The sequence below is a fragment of the Cricetulus griseus genome, chromosome 5 (assembly GCF_003668045.3).
Source record: "Cricetulus griseus strain 17A/GY chromosome 5, alternate assembly CriGri-PICRH-1.0, whole genome shotgun sequence".
Lineage (NCBI taxonomy): Eukaryota > Metazoa > Chordata > Mammalia > Rodentia > Cricetidae > Cricetulus > Cricetulus griseus.
Genome location: NC_048598.1, coordinates 102,677,920 through 102,696,359, shown reverse-complemented (window position 1 = coordinate 102,696,359; position 18,440 = coordinate 102,677,920). Strand labels below are relative to the sequence as shown.

General features: G+C 50.5%; 1 protein-coding gene across 2 annotated transcripts; it reads left to right on the top strand.

Annotated features, from left to right (window-relative positions):
* Positions 1-785: 785 nt before the first annotated feature.
* On the top strand, positions 786-18,426 carry Otub2 (OTU deubiquitinase, ubiquitin aldehyde binding 2). Of its 2 annotated transcripts, none has more exons than XM_027419187.2 (6): positions 786-986; positions 11,528-11,623; positions 12,778-12,896; positions 14,476-14,560; positions 14,933-15,127; positions 16,102-18,426. In XM_027419187.2, the coding sequence occupies exons 1-6, from the start codon at positions 984-986 to the stop codon at positions 16,306-16,308; spliced, it is 705 nt and encodes a 234-aa protein (XP_027274988.1). In that variant the 5' UTR covers positions 786-983; the 3' UTR covers positions 16,309-18,426. The 2 variants fall into 2 exon arrangements, with proteins under 2 accessions (XP_027274988.1, XP_027274987.1); XM_027419186.2 differs by lacking the exon at positions 786-986 and adding an exon at positions 1,013-1,172.
* Positions 18,427-18,440: the final 14 nt, after the last annotated feature.

Below are 18,440 nucleotides of genomic sequence, written 5' to 3'. Positions count from 1 at the left end.
CGTCAAATGCTAAATATTTCTTGTTTGATGTTCAGTAGTAACGAGCTTGTACACAGGGTGTGTCACCTAGACCCGGTTCAGTCGTGTCTTCTACACAGCTCCACAACTCCACAGCCACGCTCAACCATCCCCAACATTCATTCATTCAACAAACATTACCTGGATGACTGTCAACCCACTGATTCATGACTTGGAAAGAGCCAAAGTATTATTTAGGAGCTAGACAGGAGCTGACAATGTAACTTAATGAGGCGGGACACGTGCTTCCTAAGCACCTGTCCTCTGATCTTGTGAGAACTATACTTGGGTGAACTCGTTGATTAATTAACGAGGGCCATTTAATCTTCCAGATTTCAATTTTCAGTTTTAGCCAAAAGTCTTTCTGTCTTTGCAGGGGTGTGGGGGTGGAGAGGTGCCTTGGTCCTGCCTCAACTAGACATGGGACAAACTTAGTAGACTTCCTAGGGGAGGCCTTACCCCCTCCGTGGAGCCGATGGGAGGGAGGGAGTGGGGGAGCGGGAAGAGAGGAGGGAGGGGGAACTGGGATTGGAATGTAAAAATAAATTAATTTTTAAAGAAAGAAAACAACAAAGTCTGTCTTTACAAACCAGAACCGGCTTCCCTGATTAGGCTAACTCCTTTGCCTGTTAAAAGCACTCTGTGTCTTTAAAATGGGGGCGGTCTCCTGTCAAACGGGCCCCAAAACATGGGCTGAAGGCGAGTGGAGTCCCACCCACTTTCTGTGACGTCCTGCGTCTTGGCTTCTGATTGCCGGCTTCCAACGTCAATCGCGGGAAGTGCGTCTTGCTGGGACACAGTGGAGGTCTGCGCTCCGGTCTGAGGGGCGGTAGGGTGTATTCTGCGCTCGCCCCACACCCGCGAGGCCCGCGCCGCCCGACCCAACGGCGGAGCCGCCCAGCGCCTCCCGTGGCACCCGCTCCCTCCTCGCTGGGGCGGGACGTGGCCCGACGGCTCCGGTCACTATGGTCAGTGGTCGCGGGACGGGAGGGGGCGCCTCCAGGGCTCATGTGCGTGCGCGCGGTCGGGCGCGAGGCTCAGCCCTTTCTATCCTCCGGATGCTGAGCCCCGGGGTGTGCCTCGCTGTCCCTTTGGGAACCTGCAACGGGGAGATCCAGCCCGGACCGAGCCCTGCTGCCTCGTGTCCACTCCAGGTAGCCCCCCAGGCGCCTCCTCGAAGTCCCGAGGCATGTGCCTGGCCGGGGCAGGATGGGGCACCTCCGGGGTTACGGTCTCCACTCTTTGTTAAGTAGCACTCCTGTGGACAGCTTGCAGCCCACCCATCGCTCACTTAGCTACTCTGCCCCAGCCAGTCATCCCCAGGGACAAGCTATCTGGCCACCCGGGCAAGTCTTAGGGCCACTTGGACTTAAGCTCAGTCTCCTGATGGCAACAGGTCTGTGGAGTCAGGACCACAGGAAGAGGCCGGCCCCAAGGAGTGAGGAATGAGTTAGGAGTCCAGGCAAAAATGATATAGAAGAACCTCCCATCTGAGCAGAGTAGGCCCAGGAGAGTCTGGGCTGGTCAAACCCGGTCGAACCCTGGGCTCGAGCAGGTGGGGAAAATGAGGCCAGACAGAGAGAAAGCTGGTAGGGATTGTGATGATGCGACAGCTTGGACTTGAACCCAAGCCTCTGGTCCAGTGTTGTGTGTTGCATCAGCCCACAGGTTGCCATGGGATCAGGCCTCCAACAGGGGATCGAGGATGGTGGCTGCCCTGTACTTTTCAACTTCCAGCAAAGGGCTCTAAGGAGTCTATTATTAGTACTACTGGTTAGCTTGGGCTCACACAGCTCTGGGCTCAAAGTCTCACCTGCTCTTTTTGTTTTGTTTGGTGATGCTGGGTTTTGAATCCAGGGCTTCATACATGTTAGATAAGGCTTGACTTAGGAACTACACCCCCAGTCCCTCACTTCCAGTCTGGGCTGTCCCAATGGCTGCTATGAGGACCCTATTTATTTTGTTTGTTTTGGTGCGTGTGCGTGTGCGTGTGCGCGCGCGTGTGTGTGTGTGTGTGTGTGTGTGTGTGTGTGTGTGTGTGTGTGTGTGCCTGGGGAGGGAGGTGGTATTCAACTAGGACCTAGGGAATCCAGAAGATGGGTCGTGTGGGTACATGGTTCTTTGTGCTTGCCCTTCATCCCACATTTGGGTCACTACTTTGGGTTGCTGCAGGGCTAGTGTCTGAGTCAAACCTGTGCTGAGTGTGGATGGGAAGCCAGGCATCTTCCAAGCCCTCCTCCTGCTGGGGTGTGCCCAGAAACAGGATGGAGGATGGGGGGGGAGAGAGAACTAGAAGTTCTAGTTTCCTGCTTGTTCTTGGTACCCAAGCGTTCACCTGCTCTGCTGCTCCTGGAAAGTGGCCCGGGCATTTCCGCATCACCTGCCAGGGAATAGAGCTATTAAAATGACAGTTTTAGCCACGCAGAAGCTGCAGGCTGGTAGGGGCTGGGACTTCAACTTCTGTCCCTTACTGTGTAACTGGATCTGCCCTGAACCCAGGAGACCAGTAGCTGGGACCCAGCAACTCCCCTCTGGGGAGTTTAGGTGCCTTGGAGAGAGAGGTAATAGGAAGGACATTTGTCTGGGACTCCTGAGGGCAGAACTAGTGACTGTTTACACGGCATTTTTCATTACACACCTTTTTTGTGTAATGCTACATCTTGCTACATCCTTGGGATCCATGGTTGATTTGTATTAATGTTTTTAAATGTTAGTTGAGGCTGCCTGGTATGGAGCTGGATAGAAGAGACTGTCTTTGGAATGACAGCATCTTCCTCTATTTCCATGTCAAAGTCACAGGGCTGAGCTTGAAGGTGGGTCCCAGACTGAAGACATGAAGTCCTCGGTAGTCAGGGCTGCAAATATCAAGTGACATGTCACCCTCAATACAGGTGCTTTTGCTCTTGGTGGGTCGTAAGAGTGAGTGTTGAGCATAAGCGTAACCATGAGTTCCTGTCTGCTTTCTTCTATCGTGTGTTCCACAAGCCACCACTGGCATCCTCAGCCTCGGTTCGGGCAGTGGTGAGAACCACATGATGCCTGCCCTCTCCTGGAGTTCATGCCTGTGAGCCAGGTCTCAGCCAATGAATTACTGACATGGCCTGAGTCTAACAGAGACCTTGGGAGCATGGCACATTCCACTGGTGGGGGAAACCAGGTGCTGGAGGCTGTAAAGAAGTATTGCGGAAGGATTGGGAAAATAGTACATTCCAGGTAGCAGGACGATAGGCTTACAGGCCGTGGGGCACAGTCAAAAGTGGGCATTCTGGGAAGAGTAAGCAGCTGATTGAGATTCAGGGATGCTAGAGGAGCCTGGGGTGGTGAGTCTGGAAGATTGGATGGGATCTGAGTGTTCTGTACAGAGCTTTGCATGCTGGGTGGTGGAGTTTGGGTTGTCTGCACATTAGGGAACTGTAACATTTCTGATGAATATGAAATGGTTTCTGGCTCTCTGACGCTGGGTCGTGGGTGGCCAGCTGGAGTGAGAGGAAGGCTTGCTCATTCAGTGTGCCCACCAGGTTACTGCAGCAAAGCTCTCCAGCAGGATAGAGCCATAGGCGCGGGTCTTGTTTGCTGGTGAGTCTGGAGGCTGAAGTCACCGCTGAAGGTGCAGGCAAAGGCACACAACCTCTGAAGGTGTTTGGGAATGTTCTGTCCCTGGTTTCCCCAAACTTCCAGTAGTGGCTTGACTTGTGACACTGGTACTCATCTGCAGATGGCTCTCCCCCATGCATGCGTTTGCACTCCTCTTTTAATAAGGAAATTGGTCATGGGGCTGGTGACCCACCCTGCTCCATTGTGACCTCATCTTAACTAATTATATCAGTGACGACCAGATTCCAAAGTAAAATGGCATTCTGAGGCCTGGAGCTAGGGCTTCAACAGTCCAGCTTGTCACACTCGGGATATGTTTTTAGAATACATTCCAACATTCCAGTAAGTGGAGATCCAGCGGTGACAGATGATGAGTCCCTACTTTTGTGGAATTGGCATTTGGGTGGAGGTGGCATCTCTCTAGTCATGTAAAGAGGCAGAACAACACTGGGGGCAGAAGAAAGAGAGGTACAAAGACACTGAGGTAGAAGTGTGTGTCCTGTTGGAGGGCAGGGCAGCCACTGTGGCTGGAGCCCCTTGTTGTACTAGGGCCAGATGGGAGGTTGGCAAAGATTGAGCAAACAAGCCAGTGGATGGATTGAAGAGGTTTCACACTGCCACAACGTCATAGATTGGGTGATTTATAATGACCAGACATTTATTGGCTTCTGCTTCTGCAAGTGTCTGGTTAGGCCATCATCAAGGCGCTGGCCTCTGGGAGGGCCCCCACATCTTCTTACTGTGTCACAACATGGTAGGAGGGCAGAGTGAACTAGAGAAAACCCCTCCCTATGGTGATGGCACTAATCCTTTCATGACAGGGGAGTTCCCAGACCTAGTGACCTCTGGAAAACTGTCACATTGGCAGTTAAATTGTAACTTGGTTTAGAAGGGACCAAGAGATTCAGGGATGCTAGAGGAGCCCGGGGTGGCTCCTCTAACCCCACCCCACTATCTTCTGTTCTTTTTACATACAAAATGCATTTTTTCTATCCTGGAAGTTCCCAGAGTCTTCCCTTAGTACAGCCCAACTCAAATGTCCAAAGGCCAGGGCCATGACAGGTGAGCCAGGCAGAGGTGAGACCCAGACCAGTGTCCTGACAGATCTTGTCTGCTGAGGGCCTGTCACCCAAGTGTCATGGCAGGCAGGCCTGAGACAGACATTCTCATTCCCAGAGTGGAAAGTCAGCCACAAATAAGGCGTAAGTCATCCTATGTGAGCCCAGCACCCAATTCAGCAAACCGAATTAGGTCCTCGCTTCCAGAATAATCTTAACTCTGTGCTGCCTCCATGCCACTCGGGTGGCTGTTGGAACTGCCCACCCTAGGGTTTCACTGTGCTCAATGTAAACAGCAGCTCATGGCCTTCTACATCCACATGGCCTTCTCTGCTGTGGGCATCACCCTAGTATGGACTCTGTCTGGTTGCTCTGGCCCCCTACACTGTGCACTGCACCCCAAGCTCTGACATTCAGCAGGACTCAGGGCTAGCTGTGTGGACTCTCTACCAAGGCCACAGCTTTGGCTACTAGAGTAGCAGCCCTCCCTGTGCTCTTCGGTCCTGATGGAAACGTGCCCTCTAGGAATAGCCGGCCTCTAAGATCTCTGCTGTGTTTGGGGGTGTCTCCTACCAGATGTCTTCCTGAGTGATGCGTAGCTCCCTTCTGTCCTAATCTCGTCAGCGAGTGGCCAGCTGCTGGGCCACACCCTTGGTATGCGGATGGCATTTCTTTCTTTTACTTGGTCAGCTGTGAGTTTTCCAAGACTTTCATCCTCTTCCTTATACATTCCATCTTTACGTCGTTTCTCTCCTCACATTTTAGTAGGTGACATTACAAGAAGCCACACCACAGCCCCAATGGTGTCAGTATTCAGGCATCTGTGCTGGCCTGCCCTTGGGGTTCTGACAGGATAAAGCTGCAGCCACTAAGAGCACCACCTGTGCACAGTCACTGTGTTTCCTTTTAAAAGGGCCAGGCCCACCACCTATCCCCTCTCCCCTCTCCCTCTTGCACCCCTCTTCCCCTCTCCTCCTCTCTCTTGCTGCTCCTGTCGCCAGAGGCCAGTCTTCCCTCTTCCCTTACCTCTTTTATGATCCCTTTCCCTAGTAAAACAAACAAACAAAAAAACCTTATGCTTGAACCCTGTTGCATGGCGTGTTTATCCTGTGTGCTCCTTTTCTTACATTACAACACCAGGTCCTTCCCAGTTCATTTTCTTAAGTTCTGTTTTCCCATTTAGCCCTGGGGCAAGGACACCCTGCAGCCTAGTTCTTTGCCACTTGAGGAGCCTGCCCTTCCTTCCAGCAGTCTCCAGCACTTCATCCCTCAATTCCATCCGAGGCTACATCCCCATAGTCTTTTCTGTGACAGTTCCTGCCAGCGTTCTCGAACAAAGTCTTCAAAGACTATCGCTTTCCCTTCCCACCGATTTGTCTTACTTGCACCAGAACCGCCCTTCACGGTCTGTTCCCAGGTCTGCTCCCAGCTGAGACGGCTTCTCCAGCATTCATCTGGGAAGTGTCCCAGCAGTACCCACTCCCCTGCCCCGAAGCCTTCATGTCTTCAGGTATTTGTCATGGCAGCTCCTACTCCTGGCTCCTGGCTATGCCTTAGCCTGGTTGTGTTGCTGTAATGGGTTATCACTGGGTGATTTACACCAAACAGCCTTATCAGGCTCAGAGCTTGAGAGGCTGGGATGTCCTAAGATGAGGTGCCAGCCTCAGGCCAGGAGCTTTCTTTCCTCGGGGGAAGGCATCGTTTGGCATAAAGGGGCTACAGAAACTGAATCAACACTGGGTACAATCCATGATGGTGGTGTTAGTCAGGTCTGTGAAGCTAGACACTGCCTTTTGATACTGTGACTTTAGCAGTGTTGGGGGAACAAACATCAAACCTAGCAGAGAATACTGTGGAAAGGCCCTGCCTGTTAAGCAACCTGCACTGGCTGCTCATGGACAATAGGGCCAATTAGAAGTGGAAGCCTGGAGGTCACGGGTCATCCTTGTGGGAGATGGAGAGGGCTCTTGGGTCAGACCCAGGAACAGGTGGAGCAGGGTGAGACAGTGGAAGAGAGGTCCTGGATTTGGGGTATACTCTGTCTGGTTGAAGGGGTACCTAGAGAAGCCTGGGGGGTCAACAGAGTAATTAAGGGATAAATGAATTAAAAGAGCTGCATAGATGTCTGAGAGGTTGCCAGTGGTTTGAGGCTGGAGTCCTAGGGAAAGGTGAGGCAGGAGCGGAGATCAGGCGGGTGGCTGCTAAAATGTGTTACATAAATTCATGCTAATCTAAGGGAGGCAGGGCCCAGCTTCAGGAGCTCTGAAAACAGCCAGCAACTAGGATAAGGGGTTGGGGTCCCACAGAGAAGGGTCATGTAGTAAGCTCCTGGTGAGAGAGGTTCCAAGACATCACCCTTAGTATTCAAGTAAGGTTCAGTGAGGTCACCACCAGGGTCCTTACAAGAGGGAGGAGGTGCAGGCCCCAGTAAGAGGATCATGGGAAGAAAGGTGAGAGGAAAGAGCCATTCACCATGGAAGCCAGACAGCCTTTAATATGTGTGTGTGTGTGTGTGTGTGTGTGTGTGTGTGTGTGTGTGTGTGGCGGGGGGTACAGACATGCCACAGTGTGTGTGTGGAGGTCAGAGGGCAACCGCAGGAGGCAGTTCTCAACTTCCACCACATGGGTTCCAAGGATCAAACTCAGATAGTGCCCCCACCCACTACCCATGTCCCCATCCCCGGGGCAGCCTTTAGGGACCCTGGAAAACAGCCTGCAGAGCGAGCAGCAGAGTCCAGAAAACCCTTGCCACCCAAAATCACGGCCTGCCCAGTGGAGGCACATTGCCAACTGCCAAAAAAGTAAAGTGGTCATGTTCTGTGGCACCACAACTGTCCTCAGGTGTTGGAGCAGGAATGAGTCTTTCAGGGAGACAGGTGTCCCTCCACCCGGGCTTCAGTGGTCTTTGGCTTAACTCACCTCATCAATACAGGTGTGTCTGTGTGTGTGTGTGTGTGTGTGTGTGTGTGTGTGTATGAATATATGTGTATTTGTGTATTTGTATATATATTCATCTATAGAGAGAAAATAAGAGACATTTTTAGGTATATGTGTGTGATGTATGCCTGTGTATGTGTTCATGTTGGCATATTGTACCAACCTGTGTACATGTATGTGGAGGCCAGAGATTGACACCAGATACCTTCCAAAGTTTCCCTTTTATTTTTTAACATGTGCACATGTGTGTAGTGTGCATGTGACCCTGCTTCACAAGTGTGTGGGCACATGTGTGCATGGATTGACACGCACATATGTGCTGGTGCGTACGGATGCTGGAAGTTGACACTGGGTGGTCTCCTCAGTCGCTGTATATTTAGGGAGGACCTCTTGCTGAGCCTGGAGTTTGTCAGTTCCACGTAGTTGAGCTAACCAGCTTGCTCCAGAGGCCCCGTCTGCTTCCTGCAACAGGCGATTGCCTCGCTGCCCAAATTTTAAGTGGGCTCCGGGGATCGGAACTGCATTCCTTACTCTTGTGTAGCAAGCACTTTGTTCACTGAGCCCTCTCCCCAGCTCCTCTAGTTTTTGAGACAGAGTCTTCTCACTGAACCTGGATCTCACTGATTAGATATAGTGGCCAGTCATCAAACTCCGGAGATCTGAGTCTCTCTAAATGGCCTTTCCATTGCTGAGGCCACAGGGGCGCGGCTTTTTACACGGGTGCTGGGTCACAACACTCAGGCCCTTACGCTGAAGCAATAAGTTAATTGCCCACTCAGCCACCTTCGCAGCCCCCAGGTAGACATTTAAAAGCTAGACTCTATTTCTAGTGCCAAGGTAGGACCAAGATTGAAGCCTGGGTGGCCTCTGGCAAAGCCTTGAGCCTTCTAGAGGAGAGGTTGGGGGCTCTGAATCTGCTGCTGGCAGGTGAGGCTAGAGTTTCCTGCTCTTCTGGGTGTCTTGAGGTCAGGCTGTGTGGTAAGTGGTGGCTTGGGGGCCTGGTTGGTGAGTCAACCCTGCCCAAACTGCCTGCCCAGAGGAAGATGACTGCCTGCTAGGCCTGGTGGGCGCTGCTGGGCCCGGGATGTGGGCATGCTCAGATGTACTGATAGGATAGCTGGTGGGTAGATGGGGTTTGTAGGCAGAGGAGTGAGCTGAGGCCTGGCTGTGGAGCTGATCGTAGCCTCACCTCTACTGTTGAAACTGTTGGCGTGGGTGATGCCCGCCCAGCTAAATTAATTAGCATCTATTTGCAAACCAGCAATTAAAGAGCCAGTGTCTTTCCTGTGGCTTGGTTAGGTCTGACAGGACAGTCCGGTGTGCTCTGTCTGTTTCCTTTTTCTCCATAACAATCTTAAGTTCTTCAGCCAAGGTTTAAAAGCAAACACCAGTTAATGTCAGCCAAGGTCAAAACCCAAGCATTGTTCCAAATTGCTGGACTAGTAAATCGATACTGCCCTTAGGATCTTCCTGGAGCCGAGGCTTGTCTCACCCAGAATGCTGGTGGGTTTGGGTGGAGACTTGGATCATGCTGGTGGTGTTTTAGGGACTTGAAATGTCAGGGTACAAACCTGCTTGTCACTAGGGTGCCCATGTATACACTTGGGAGCACTAGAAGCCAACCTTCCTTTCTTCTTTTACTCCTTCCTTCCTTCCTTCCTTCCTTCCTTCCTTCCTTCCTTCCCTCTGTCCCAACCCCCTTCCCCGAGACAGTCTCACAATGTAGCCTATGCTAGCCTAAATTTCACCATCCTCCTGCCTCAGCCTCCTGGGACACTAAGATTACAGGCAGGAGCCACCATACCCAGCCATGGCTGGTTTTTAAATAGTATTGAGTAAAGTAAAAAAAAAAAAAAATTACCCCATAATATTTGTAGTATAATATATATGTAAATATTTTTCTAAATATATTAAAAATAGAAAAATATATCTCTAGTCTGACACAAAGTAGAGGCATGATTCCCAAAGATTAGGGTCTCGGGGACTTAAGGCTGCAGAACTGTGTACATAAAATGGCTAAAATGGTATGTTTCATGTTATGTACATTTTGCCACCAAGTGTCATAGTTATGTTCCCATGAAGTCAACAAAGTTGGCTCGGCCTAAGGTTTTTAAAACTTGTGAATGAAATGGAGCCGTTTCAAGCTGCAAGCCAGAGGTCTGTGGATCTTTGAGAGGGAGACTAGGAACTGGAAAGGAAGGACACAAGAAGCTGGTACCCTTTTGCACAGGTAGAAGGCTCAATGGAGGTGGAGGAGAGGCTGACTCATCCCTGTAGTGGTGGGCTTTGCTTTCTTGTTTTTTCCTTTGTTGTTTTGGTTTTTGTTGTTGATGTTTTGTTTTGTTTTGCAGAGCTGGGGATGAAACCAGGGCCTTGCATGTGTGCCAGGCAAGTGCTCCACTGTTGAGCCACACCCCCAGCCTGCTGATACCTTTTAATGGCTGTGCCTAGTGTCACTTAGGAACTGTTTCTTGATACCCTGCAGTAAGCATCACAGACTGGCAAGGCTCTTGGAGTCACTGAACTCCTATCAGGATCTCTGAGAGGACAGTGTCTCTGGGGGGCTGCAGAAGTAACAGGTTGGACCAAGCCTCTGGGTAAGATGGCCCAACAATGCCCTGGACAGGACATTCCTTTGTGGTCTGGAGTCTGGGCTGTGCCTGTCTATCCCTCTGGTGTGTTTGAACTTCACACTGACCTGCATTAATCACATCCTAGCTCAAACTACCTGACCTTGGCAGTGTCGTGGGTATAATAATGGCCACCTCACAAGTGTGTTGTGATAATTAAGATAATGAGGGCATACCAGCCTCTGTTCAGTGCTCAGCACATAGCAAGTGCCCAGGAATGGCACCTGTCATCATTTCACACATCGTAGGGCTTAGGGGAGCAGCAGATCCTCAAACCATCTTCATGTTGGCTTCCAACCTCTGGTCCCAGGATGGCTGCTGTAGGCATCATCAGCATCTCTGCTCTTTTTATCCCACACCAACTTTTGCCAGAAGCTCCACCAGACTTTTTTATGGGCCGAGGATGTGCAGGTTTGGGCCCTCTAGCTAGTCAGAATGTCCCAAGGATGCCTTGTACCAACCTCCTGAGAGCTGGGATTACTGCCCAGCTGCCCATTTAGCTCACATTCTTATACAGGAACCTGAGCTCTGGACCTTGAACTTCCGAGGAAAGTGCTTTATCTTCTGAGCGACATCCCCAGTTACAGAACCTTATTTTCAGCTGGAAACTCTTTATGTGGGTCAAACACACTTTAAAGATCAGTCTTGGTGTGTGTGTGTGTGTGTGTGTGTGTGTGTGTGTGTGTGTGTGTGTGTGTGTATGTGTGTGTGTGTGTGTATCTGTCTGTGTGTGCTTGTGCACTCTAGTGTGTAAACTCAGATTAGCCCTTCCCTGGACCTGAGCATACCCCTTCCAGCGCCACATGGGGTCACCTCACAGCTAACCTTCACCCTGTGGTGTTACTGGCTTTTGTGTAGGGATGAGAATACCCATTTATTGGCAGCATGTGATGCCAGACTTGAGACAGGATGCATTTCAGGAATGGTGGTGTGGGGGGGGGTCGGAAAGGAAAGGAAAATGAATAAGTGAATGAATGAATGAGGTGGAAACATACTCCAGCGTAATTATTAAGTCCAAGGCATTAACATTTATGAAATGAATCTGTTAGCAAATTATGAGGTCAGTTCTTTATAACCAGGACACTTGATGATGGTGCCAGTCCTGCTTGTCCCTATTGGGACCAGGACAATCCAGGCAGGTCCCTAGGATGCTGGTCACATGCTCACACACCCCTTCCTAGGGGCGGGGTCGTGTTCTGGGCTGTGTAGCTGGCTGTTCAAAGACTGTTAGTTCCAGGAGCCCCACTGGTGCTTTGGAGGCAGGCTTAGTGTTTCTTCTTTCTCTTTCAGAGTGAAACATCTTTCAACCTAATATCAGAAAAATGTGACATCCTATCCATTCTTCGGGATCATCCGGAAAACAGAATTTACCAGAGGAAAATTCAGGTGGGGCAGAGGGCAGACAGACCAAGAGCCTAAACAGAAAGGGTGGAGGTCGGGAGTAAAGAAGGAAGCAGCTTTTGGAAGGCATGGAGCTCAGGCCAGGTTCCTGGACAAACTGAAACACTCATAGACCATTCTGGTATTGGGTATTTACCTCAGAGAGATCCTTTCCCCATGGGAAAATCATACATTTTAAAGCTAAGCACTATACTAAGTGCTGGACTGACTTGCTTCTTTTTTATGATTCTGTGTGGCAAGTATTTATCCCTTGACCACGGAGGAAAGTGAGAAATGGCCACATAGCTCCTGAACTGCCAAGCTGGGTCTGATCTCATCACTGCTATACTAGAGGACCTCTTAGGACAGGACCATCACTGGGAGGCTGCAGGGTTGCTCCCAGGGCCACAGAGGATGAAGGAGTGAGGTCCCCAGTCCATGGTACACATGGCAGATGGACTAGGTCTTTGATGACGCTGTCCTGCAGTCTTGTGGAGCCCTCCCACAGACCTTGCAGATACAGCACAGTGTTGGGGCCGTTTCTTACTCTTAAGAGACTCCTGAGGCTGGACGAAGTTGGCAGTTCAGGGTGACACTGGTCTGCATGTGACCACAGGAAGCACGCCCAGCAGGACTCAGGGCTGAGGACAAGTCAGCTCTGTGTCCACTTAGTTTCTCAGGAGCTGAGAAGGGGGACACTGTCCCCAACCAGCCTCTTCAGGTGATCCAGATAAGCCCTATGCCTTCTTGTTGCTGGGGCTTTCCAGTCCCTTGAAAACCAGGCTGTACTTGCAAAACCCTGACTACTGTCCCACAAGACAGAAGCACTCTAGGCCATTTCAGAGGGATGCTGGGAGCAGGGCTGAAAGGGTGGGTGGTATGTCACTCCTGACACAGTTGAGAAACATACATAGCCCTACTGAGGCTGTTTAGTGTTCTGAAGCCTCCCTGTCACACACCACATTCAGCTGCCAGCTTCCTCTAGGAAGCCTTCCCTGACTGTCAGAAGTCTAGAGTCTCTAACCCAGGGCACCCAGCTCACTTCCTCATTCTGTCACCACCCTGACTGAAGGCTGCCTAGTGTCAGGGGCTGACTGACATTCAGAGTGTCACATCAATGCTGCCACCACTGAGGTTCACGTGTCCTCGTCTCCCCTTAGGAACTCAGCAAAAGATTTACCTCAATCCGAAAGACCAAAGGAGATGGGAACTGCTTCTACAGGGCCTTGGGCTATTCCTACCTGGAGTCTTTGCTGGGCAAGAGCCGAGAGATCCTCAAGTGAGTAAGGCCTGTGTAGACACTTCTGCTTGTCTAGGCTGCATCTGCCCTGGACCAAGTTTTTTTTTTTTTGTGTGTGTGTGTGTGTGTGTGTGTGGTGTGTTTTGGGGTTGGGGGGGCACATCATGCCAGGAAACATAGCTGCCCACTGGATGGTGTTGATGGCAGCCCAGAGGCTGAGGAAAGGTGTCAGTAACTTGTCTGGTACTTCCCTCAGCATTGTCTGAAGGCAGGGCTCACCAACAGTGGGTGGCCACTTGGTATTTACTGAAAAAAAAAAAAAAGAAAGAAAGAAAGAGAAAGAAAGAAAGGAAGGAAGGAAGGAAGGAAGGAAGGAAGGAAGGAAGGAAGGAAGGAAGGAGAGAGATGTGGAGGCATACAGTAAGATGATGTTTCAAACACCAACACAAGGAGGAGGAAGAGGAAGAAGGAAGGAGGACAACAAAGAAGAGAGGAAGAGGAAGAAGGGGAAGACGACAAAAGAAAGAGAAGACAAAGACAAAAGGAGGAAGCATGTCCTTGCTGGCCTTGGTGTGTGTGTGCACGTGCAGGCACACTGTCTTCTTTCCTTCTACTGCATTGATGGGAAGTCACTTTTACCAAGCCATTTGGCTGGCCCTTTATCCTGATAGTGAGTGCAGCCCAGTGCCAGGCTGGTCCTGAAGTTAATGAAGAGCTGCTTTACATGGTGGCCAGGACAGACTCTTCACCATGCCCACAAAGGCCCTGTGACCTGTGGCAGGAAGGGCCTATGCATCAGAGTGGGAGCAAAAGTGGGGCTGGCCTTGGGTCAGGGAGGCCAGACCTGATTGGAGCAAGCTTGTGTTAGGACTGGTTTCTAACTACCCCACATAAGCAACCAGAACATAGATCTGAGGGACTGAAAGAAGCGCACGCTGGGGTCCATGGTGTTCTCACCTTACCTCACTTACGAAATGAGTACTACTAAACAGGAAACTGAGCTTTGAGTGTTTAATTTTAAAATTAGATTTACTTGTTTTATTGTATGAGTGTTTTGCCTGCACGTATGTATGTGTCCCACGTGTCCTCAGTGTCAGAGAGGGCACTAGCTCTCCTGGAACTGGAGTTATGGATGGTTGTCAATTGTGCTGGGAATCAAACCAGGATCCTCTGCAAGAATGTGTTCTTAACACTGAGTATGCTCCCTAGCCCCATTCTTGGTTTTCAGTATGCTTTATTTCTGTGTACCTTTACAACATTTGGATTTTAGTAAGGGGTGCTAATTCTTTAAGTAACAGGTTATTAGCTTAAGGGAGGGGGAGAAAAGGGCAAGAGCTGGACATGACCAGGGCAGATGATGACAAGTGCGACCACAGGGACAGGAACCTTTGAAAGGGAATTGCCATGTCCAGGGAGTAGGCTGTGACTGCCTCAGTTTCTTCATCTGAGAAATGGAATCATCTACAGCAGGGAAGGCAGCAGGTCAATATGTAGAGTGCCTTGAAACGTCACAGGGCACTTCTGTGAGGCTGGTATGGACTGGACAATTGCCTGTCACAGCAACACCATGTGTTCCCCTTGCGACCGTCAGGTAAACATCAGGTCTCCTCCCCTCTAGGTTCAAAGAGCGTGTGCTACAGACCCCAAATGACCTTCTGGCTGCTGGCTTTGAGGAACACAAGTTCAGAAACTTCTTTAATGCTGTGAGTTCACCTGAGCCATACTGGCCTTCCACAAGGGCAGAGCAGACAGGAGCAGGCAGGCTGGAGGTCTTCGATCCACCCACAGCTGTGCAGCTTTGTTCTTAGTCCTCCCACCTGGGGCTGGGGCAAGGCCATTCCCTGCTGCTTGGGGGTATATGGGTCAAGGGGACCTCAGTTTGGAGGACTGTCAGCATCGTTCTGCCATTCTGAATATATGGTAGAAGGAGACTCAATGCCAGGCCCCTAGATGTGCCTCGGAGCCTCAACACTAAGACTTGCAATCTCAAAATGAGCTCTGAGGAAGTCGTGTGTGGGGTGGGGTGTGGGGGACAGGTGCTTGCTGGGGTCTATTCTGATGGTGGCAGCGTGAAGTTTTACAGTGTGGTAGAGCTGGTAGAGAAGGACAGCTCGGTGTCCAGCCTGCTGAAGGTGTTCAATGACCAGTGCTGCTCGGACCGGATCGTGCAGTTCTTGCGCCTGCTCACATCGGCCTTCATCAGGAACCGAGCTGACTTCTTCCGACATTTCATTGATGAGGAGATGGACATCAAAGACTTCTGCACTCATGTATGTCCCTAGGGTCGTCCTGTAGCCCCTGGCCTAGGCTTTGCTTGTCTGTCTCTTACACATCCCAGGACCACTGTTTCTGCCCAGAGGAACATCCTTGCAATGTCAGCTAGCAAGGTTAGCACCTGGAGGCATCTTCCATGAGTGGCCTGAGCGCCGAGGCTTGAGCAAGCAGCTTGTATTCCCAGGGAATCGCCTATCTGGAATCTCAGGACTGCTCTGCTGATAAGCAGCTGAGTGGCAGCTCCTGTCATGCTAACCCTAAGATGGGCTTTTGTTTAGATAATATTTATCTGAAGGAGTGGCCCACATGTAAGGAAGTGGACAATTATGGCTACTTGGATTTTTTTTTTTTTTAATTAGGAGGTACTGGGCCCTAAGTTGGACGGCGACTACCAGTAGGCACAAGAACAGCTGCCCTCTTTGGGGTACCTGCCACCATCTCTGCCTCTCTGTTGTCTCTACAGCAGCAGGACTCACACACAGGCTCTGGCCACTGCCAAGCACTTATACTTGGAAGCCTTTGATGACAAGGTCCTCTTAGTTCTAAGTTCTGATGCTAGCCTAAAAGATTCCTCCCCTTTTGCACATTCCTTAAAGGGTATGGAATAAAAATGGCTCAGGTTTGCGGCACACCTTTAATCCCAGCACTCGAGAGGCAGAGGCAGGCAGATCTCTATGAGTTCGAGGCCAGCCTGGTCTCCAGAGCGAGTGCCAGGATAGGCTCCAAAGCTACACAGAGAAACCCTGTCTCGAAAAACCAAAAAAAAAAAAAATAGGTTCAGGTTCATTTTCTGCAAGCCCTGTAGTCTCTGTGTTGCTTCCATGACAGATGGTTATCAGCACCTGCGCTCACATGTGCTTGGGAAGAACCCCCCCACCCCACCCCCAGCACAGGAGACCATGATCCTGAGAGCCAGGGTTTCACTCACCCTCCCCGCGCCCCTCCTAAGTGTTTCATTTTGGCATTGCAGGAAGTGGAGCCCATGGCCATGGAGTGTGACCACGTCCAGATCACAGCTCTGTCGCAGGCACTGAACATTGCTCTGCAGGTGGAGTATGTGGATGAGATGGACACAGCTCTGAACCACCACGTGTTCCCTGAGGCTGCCACCCCTTCCGTTTATCTGCTCTATAAAACATCCCACTACAACATCCTTTATGCAGCCGAAAAACACTAATTTTAGGCCATGCCGGAGCCTGTCATCTAATGGACTGCATTCTGAATGGAACATTCTGCCTTGGCAATTTTTTAATTGATTTAGACAACTAGAAACATACAGCCTTTTGGGTAAAGCCACTGAACTGAGACCTGTGCCCACTATGGACTGTCATGACTTAATAGGAATTTTAGTATTTATTTTGATAGATGATGTAATGCCTGCTAACTCTGGACCAGAAAGCCAGGAACCCTATGTATCCGTTTACTGTAAGAACCTCGTTGGACCTATTTATTTATCTGGAAGAGGTTCCTGGCAGTGTTGACATGCCGCTGTGTAAAAATGGGGAAATCCGGTTTATCCTTAACAGGGACAGTAGCCTTCATAGGGGGGGAAAAAAAAAAAAAAAAAACTCAGGTCAGCTGTCAAATTCAGGTGACTCACCAGACCTATGAAGAGTCCAGCCCTGCTATGTATGTTGGGTGTGTAATGGTAGACAACTGTCTGAATGTGAGGGGCTTGTGTGGAGTTTCCTTCATGATGGCTGTGCTTTCCCATCCATTGGGGGGTGGGGGGAGAGGGAGTGGGGGAGAGAAAACATGAGAGACTTTTATACCAAAGTCAGAAAAGGGTTTTAGCCTTCAGCATGAAGCTCAGGTTGTGAAGTCCTTCTGCCTCAGGGCCACAGCTCTTGACTTTGAAGACAGGCCCTTCAGAGTTTGGCTGTCAGCCCCACTTGGATAAGGCTTGACAAAGCCGAGGGCTTGTACCTGAGTCAGTGTTTATGTCTGGGACTGGGGAGCTGCATCTGCCCGCCCATCATCTCCAGTGAATTCTAGAAGTAGGGTCTAGGTAGTCAGCTGGGTAGGGGTGTGTACAGCCTGGAAACAGGAAGAGCAGAGCACAGGGTCTGCAAGGCTCTTCAGTTTTCCCCAGCCCAACTTTGTAGGCAGCTAGGCATAAAAGAACAGACAAGCCATACAAGTTGGCAGCAGGGACGGTCCCAATGCTGGCAGCAGCCTCTTCGTCTGCACATGCCCCTTAACAGCCCCTTACTCGCCTTGCTGCCACCCGAGGACACTGGGGGACAATCAGCCTCCAGCTGGCCTGAGGCACTAACTAGCCATGCCTTCCTCTGTAGGACAGCCATGGAACCACCCACTAGTACCCTTCCTTGGGTGCAAGGTTCCCTCTCAATGTTTCATTCTGCAGGGCTTAAGACTTGTGGTGCTACAGTGAGGGTCTGCCAACAGTCTGCACACAGGACCAGAAGGATCCAAGTCTTAAATCTCACATCTGTATCTTTTCTTCTGCTTGGTGTAAGCCAAAAACTCCCAGATGTCTGGGCAGTGTGGAAACCAAGGCCAACATTTAGATCCAAGGGCCCCAGCTACTGAGTCTGTCACTGACACAGAGTATATAAATCTGACCTTCATCTTTTGTTAAGTGTCCCACCCTGATCTGGGTAAGAGTGTTTGTGACTATGACAAGTACCCTGGAAGAGCAGGCACTTATTTCCGTGACTATCTTCAGCCAGACTATTCTTCACTTCCAAGCTGAATGTATGAACATAGGATGCCTGCCTGGGCTGCTCCAAGGAGTTCAGATGGGTCTGGGAACAGGACAATGGGAACTTGGGAACATGCTAAAACCTGGCTGACCACAGCGATTTACTGGCTAGGCTACAGCAACAAATCATGCTAGCACGCCCACTTTCTGAGTGACTCCTGCACCCCTACAGCCACCTCTTTCTACACAAAACCCTGAAAATGCAGGTGCTTTAAGAGATCATCTTTGCAAATGCGTGTATATGCCTCACTTTCCCAGTATACCTGCTCTGGCTGTCTTCCTGAAACAAATGAAACTCCACTGGGGCCAGCTGCCCAAGTTCAATTCTCAACTCTGTGAGCTTGGCCAAGCCACTTCACCTCTGAGCTTTGGAAGCAGAGAAGTATGCCTCAGAAGTGAATGGCCTCCTTAAGTATGAGCCACAGGGAAACAATGTGACATCTAAGAGCCAAGTATACAGCCAGCCTGGGACAACAGGGCTCAGGGTCAGTGAGTGCCCAAGCCAAGCCCTACATCTTCCTTTAGATGAAAACATCTTCGTAGCATTAAAAGTTTCTATAACAACTTTCAGCCTGGCCTCTTAA